The sequence below is a fragment of the Mastomys coucha genome, unplaced genomic scaffold, assembly GCF_008632895.1.
Source record: "Mastomys coucha isolate ucsf_1 unplaced genomic scaffold, UCSF_Mcou_1 pScaffold3, whole genome shotgun sequence".
In the NCBI taxonomy this organism is placed as follows: Eukaryota; Metazoa; Chordata; class Mammalia; order Rodentia; family Muridae; genus Mastomys; species Mastomys coucha.
In genome coordinates this window covers 45,098,219-45,104,288 of record NW_022196909.1, presented here as the reverse complement: position 1 = coordinate 45,104,288, position 6,070 = coordinate 45,098,219, and the positions used below count along the sequence as shown (strand labels likewise).

At 48.1% G+C, this 6,070-nt stretch overlaps 1 protein-coding gene across 3 annotated transcripts in view; it reads right to left on the bottom strand.

Moving 5' to 3' along the window:
- Positions 1 to 6,070, bottom strand: part of Btbd9 (BTB domain containing 9) — a 364,895-nt gene that overhangs the window by 84,712 nt on the left and 274,113 nt on the right. For all 3 annotated transcript variants that reach the window (XR_004112166.1, XM_031346710.1, XM_031346712.1), the window contains exon 8: positions 242 to 431. Coding sequence is in view for 2 of the 3 variants with exons in the window: in XM_031346710.1 (XP_031202570.1) it covers positions 242 to 431 (190 nt within the window). In the remaining variant the exon portion in view is untranslated. The remainder of the gene's footprint in view (positions 1 to 241; positions 432 to 6,070) is intronic.

The following is a 6,070-nucleotide window of genomic DNA, read 5'->3' as shown; positions in this document are numbered from 1 at the left end:
CTCCCCCTTCTCATCCAGTCCTCCCCCTTCTCATCCAGTCTTCCTTCCTCTCTCATCCAGTCCTCCCCTGCTGATTTCAGGTCTACTTTTAGTGTAGCTCCTCACTAAAAAATCCAAGTGGACAGTGGGTATCACTCCCCTGCCTCCAATATTTATAATGAAGAGTGGAGTTTGTCCTTCAAAGCTCTCAGTGACTACGTGTACCTTTACTTCGTAACTAACAAATGCACAGAAATCTTACCGTATTGAGCCAATCATGTATGGCTGTGCCAGCTGAACCACAATGGCCCCGCTTCCCAGCTGGTGGCACGTGTAGCCAGAGTCCCAGTCATAATTCTTCGTGTCCCCATTCAGCAAGGCATTCCGGCTCCGACTGACTCCTTCAATCACACTGGCACAGTCAGCAATCGTTGCCACATTCTCCATGGGAACTGTGAAGCCAATGCACAAGATCCGGCATTAGGATAAGACAAGCCAAATCCATCCCTGCAGCATGCTCAGAACAAAATTAATTAATTAGCATCTCAAGTCAACAATAAAAGGGAACTAGAACATCTCGATTATCTTCAGATAAGAGCTTCCATGCCAAATCATTAAACAAACAAAACCTGAACTTCAGGCTGAAATATCCAAACCATATGTAGCAATCCATTCTTAAGTACTACATTATTAAGAACATGGTAACAGAATGTAGAAATACAATGCAAAGCCTAACTCAGTGAGAAAGTATTCAGCGGTTCAGATGGATTTTTTGTGTGTTTCTGGGGCCTTGCACATTCCACACTGGTGATCTATCACTGAGCTGTGCCCTGGCCAGCACCTAATGAGCTACCGCTTCATACATGTGCAGTGGAAAACATAGTCATCCAGCAGGACAGGGGCCCAGGACAGGGGCCCAGAGAGGGTCTTTTCTGAGCTCACAGTTGGCTCCTTCCTTTGTTCAGGAGTTGCTGGATCTTGAAAAAAACAAAACAAAACAAAAAAACCCAGCAGCCTGACTCTGAGTCTCTCTATACTTCAAGTCCACATCAACCTGCTCATTTATAAAAGGCAAGAGCTCCCACAAAATGCTGCCTGTTCAATAGCATAGAGGCTCTTGAAACAGTAAGCTATGGATGAGAAAAGACAAGGGGGTGGGACGCCTGGGCTGGAAGGCTCGGACTCACCTCCCCATGATTATTGTAAATGGTCACAATTTGGTGTTCCTAGTTGTTTCTGCTGACTCCAGGGTACATCAATGTCAATACACTGTACTTTACTGCCTCAACATTTTGTCCCTAGATGATGCGACATGATCAGGTATGGACATCAGGGACTGTCATGGGCCACAGTGATGCATGGTGCCGTGCTCGCTGAGAGGCCAGGCCAGGATAGACATTTTCAGTTAGGCCTTACAGAAGACGCCAAGCACAGAACTCCTGGGCATACACTATGGGTGCACACACAGACCCACACACCAGTGTCCTCTAATTGTGCCACCCTTCTCCTCAAGAGAGACTTCCAAAGACGTCTAAGAGCCATGTGGTAGCCACCTCTATCCCCACCTCTTTGTGCATGACGTAAAAACACTGTCACCTCTCTTCAGTCTCATTTCTACTTTTTGGTCTGGATCAAAGCAAAGAGCCAAGGATGGTGGGAAGTGGAACAGAGAGGACAGGAACTGGGTCTGGGGTCCATTGGTCTCGGCCTCATGGAAACTGCTATGGTGTGGAAATGCACTTCAGCCCTGCTCCTGCTGCTCTGGAGGCTGCACAGCGTCATCTTGTCACCCAAAGCCACATAGATCTTAAGTCAGTTCTTTAAGAAAGTGAGGCACAATCAGTCTCTGGGTCCTGATCTAGACTGAGAAGGGGACCGCAGGGTCAGCAGGAGAGCTGCCGTGTAAGCGCCACCTTCTGTCCTCGGAGCTTCTTTTGTTGAAATCTGACCCAGGTACAGAAAGTCTGTCCACCCACAGTGAAATACACTGGATACAAACACAGGTTACAAAGAGCTTCCAACAGACATAAAAGGTCTTTTATCTGTTTTTCATTTTTCAGGTTATTATTTTTATTGTTTTAAAACTATATTAAATTTTTAAATACAATATATTTTGGACATGTTTTCTCCTTTCCCAAATTAATCACATTACAGGGCTGTGACAGGAAAGGTTTGTCCCGAATGTCACTACTGATTACACCAACATTTAGAGCTCACATTTAGAGCTTCCTATATTTGAGTAGAAAGTTCTTGGATAATTCATTCTTCTCCTAGAAATGTAAGCCCCAGCTTGCCTACCTGTCCTGACTAACACATAGGATCAAAATGCACCCTGCTGGGAAGAACTGAAGAGCGCCCCTACCTGGCTGAGCCACAAGGACAGTGGGCAGCTGCTTGCCCTGGGAATGAGCCACTCCCCATTGAGAACGTTCATTACTGTCTTTCATCTGAGCCTGATACATTTATTAAAAACGCCATCTGGATGGGACTCGGCTTTGTGCCGCATCTCTAGTCTTCCAGTCTCTTGCCTGATCCCACTGGAATTTCTGTCCCAATTTGCGTCACTTTGTTTACAAACCCAAGCTGCCAGAAGCCAGCATCTTGCGTCTGGTCTGTCTCTGCCTAGGTCTCCGCTGCCATCCTCAGCTCCATTTCTATTATAGCAGCCTGAGCGAGGAGCAGGGGACGGGGGTTGGGGGAAATGCCTGGGAAGAAATTACTTTCCCCTCCATGCACACAGCAATTCTGCTCAGACAAATTTAATTTGCTGCTCCTGAATGCAAAAGTTGCATGTTAACAAAGTGTATACACACTCAGCGGATGAAGAACAGAGCTCCTGGGCTGTGTGTGGGGGGCAGGAAAAGCCATCTGAAAACAACCCACGGCTCCCCATCTCACACAGCACCAGAGTGACCAACAGCCTGCCAGATCTCACACGGCACCATAGTGACCAACGGCCTGCCAGATCTCACACGGCACCAGAGTGACCAACGGCCTGCCAGATCTCACACAGCACCATAGTGACCAACGGCCTGCCAGATCTCACAAGGCACCAGAGTGACCAACAGCCTGCCAGATCTCACAAGGCACCAGAGTGACCAACAGCCTGCCAGATCTCACACAGCACCATAGTGACCAACGGCCTGCCAGATCTCACAAGGCACCAGAGTGACCAACAGCCTGCCAGATCTCACACGGCACCAGAGTGACCAACGGCCTGCCAGATCTCACACGGCACCAGAGTGACCAACAGCCTGCCAGACACTGTTTGTTTATATTTATTTAGGCTTTTCTTTTCTTTTGGGGGGGTGGGTGGGTTCGAGACAGGCTTTCTCTGCATAGCCTTGGCTGTCCTGGAACTCACTCTGGAGACCAGCCTGGCCTTGAACTCAGAAATCCGCCTGCCTCTGCCTCCCAAGTGCTAGGATTAAAGGCATGTTCCACTACCTTGCAGCATGCCAGTGAAGTTAATTCAGTAGTAACATATGTTTTAGAAGGCAGTGTTAGCTCCTGAGGATATGGTGTGAGGGAGGCCTGCACCGGCTACTTAACAGTAAGAATGGCAACCTGTTATTCGGCTGTTTCCAGAGATAGTCTCCAGATAGGAAAGAAAACCTTTTTTTCATTTTTTAAAGATTATTTATTTATTTATTTATTTTATGCACATGGGTACTTCGTCTGCATGTACTTATGCATGCCAGAAGAGGATATCAGATCCCATTATAGACAGCTGTAGGTGCTGGGATTTGAACTCAGGACCTCTGGACGAGCAGCTGGTGCCCTTAACCTATGAGACATCTCTCCAGCCCTGAAAAAAAAAAGCCTTCTTGAGACTGATTTTTTTTTTTTTTTTTCAAATGAAATAGCACCTGGAATCCCAGCACTTGGGAGGCAGAGGCAGGCGGATTTCTGAGTTCAAGGCCAGCCTGATCTACAGAGTGAGTTCCAGGACAGCCAGGGCTACACAGAGAAACCCTGTCTCAACAAAACAAAACAAACAAAACCAACAAAATAGCACGGGACTCACGGGGCTCTTAGAAATAGACTGTCATCCCCAGTCCCTGTGCTATGGTGGGCTTTACCTGCCGTCTTCCTGGTGGTTCGATCACAGCACAGCTTTCTAGCAGGCCCATCACTTACTCAGCAAAGCAGGGCTTAATATCTCACAATAGATTTTTCTTGGAAGGTTTTCTAAGCAGAGTGCCAAGATTTGGACACAAAGTACTTCCTGACTGAGAACATAAGGAAGGCTATTTTAGCTTAGGGTTCGACCTATGCACCTCCCAGCCTCACTGCTGCTTGATTTGAAGGAGGCTAATAACCCCAGGCCCGTCCCCAGGGCTGCACAGAACTTGCTACTGACAGACCAGCTAGTTCCCAGCCATGGGCCTTCTGCTGCACTCTTCTAAAGAGACAGCTGCTTCATCCTAACAGCCTTACAGCTGGAAACGAACAATAGCTAATTAGAGAACAAGGCCATCTTTCTTGAAAACTATCAAAACACAGCACAAATGTGTTTCTCAAAGTATGCGCCGAATTACACTGATTCCTGGTTTTATCTATGGGGAGAGAAATCACTATCGACCATGTGTTACGTCACATCCGAGGAGAATGTCATCGATCACAGCGCTGTGTGATTAGCCGCCAAAGCTTCTCCCAGGTTTCTCAGGGAGAAGGATCCCACCTCCCCAAACACATAAACACAACCCAGAAAAGTCCACGGAGCAGCACTGACTTCCCAGGCTCTGTGGAGGACCCTGGCCCTTCCCAGCCCTCTTTCTGACTTTCTCCTTGGTTTCCCCCCCTTTCAGTGAGTGCCAACCCACACATTCTGATCTCCTGTGCCAGCTCCTATCTTCACACTGCCATAGCCCTCACACCATACTTCACACCACCACATCTGTCCATACTGCACTTCACACCACCACATCTGTCCACACTGTGCTTCACACCACCACATCTGTCCACGCTGCACTTCACACATCTGTCCACGCTGCACTTCACACCACCACATCTCTCCACACTGCACTTCATACTACTACATCTATCCACACTGCACTTCACACCACCACATCTGTCCACACTACATCCCCCTCTGAGCTGAACTCTGAGAGCCTTGGCCACGCCCCAGGGCTTGGAAAAAGATCCTTGTGGTCAGAAGCTGTCCCACTTTGACCCGCATGTTTCTCCTCAGGCCAGTTATGCTCTCCTGAGATCCTTCTCTGCTAGCCCACCCAGGGTAGCTGGGGGCCTCACGTGGTCTCTGAGAACCCACGGTTCCTGGCAGCTTTCTCTCTAGGCTTCCAGGGGTCGTGCAGGATGCGGGTGTGGAGTTTGAGCAGCATGCGTGCACAGATGTCTGAGGCATGTAGCTGGGAGCTGGAGAGCTCTTGGCTCTCCTGTGCTGGGCAGGATAGAGCCCAACATGATTGTGAACGTACAGTGTGTGGGGCTGCCCAGCTCCCAGGCTAGCCTAGCACTCACACAGCACAAGTGTTGGAGGTACCAGAAAAGACCATGCCAAACCCACAGTTTACATGGCCTTCTGGAGCCAAGGTTAATCTACATGGAGGAAATAAATGATGCTATGGCTTTTTGTTAATTTACAGAGTGTGATTTTTAAAAAGGCTTGTCTAAAATAGAATAAAACCACATCTATGTTTATTATCTAAAACAGAATAAAACCACATCTATGTTTATTGTCTAAAATAGAATAAAAACACATCTATCCTTCCACCCCACCCCCCCTTTTCTTTTTGGTTTTTCGAGACAGGGTTTCTCCGCATAGCCCTGGCTGTCTTGGAACTCACTCTGTAGACCAGGCTGGCCTCGAACTCAGAAATCCACCTGCCTCTGCCTCCCAAGTGCTGGGATTAAAGGCGTGCACCACCACTGCCCAGCCCTTTCACGGCTCTTTAGTTACTTCAGTAGCCTACAGTCAGTGCTCTGGAGTATACAAATTAAATACAGCATTTTAAAATGACATTCTAATCCTTTCACATCTGTGAGCAAATTCTTGGTTCTGCATTCTAGTCCTCCTGCCCTCAGGCCTCCATACTCCAGGCCTGAGGGAGAAATGGCAACCTTCCCC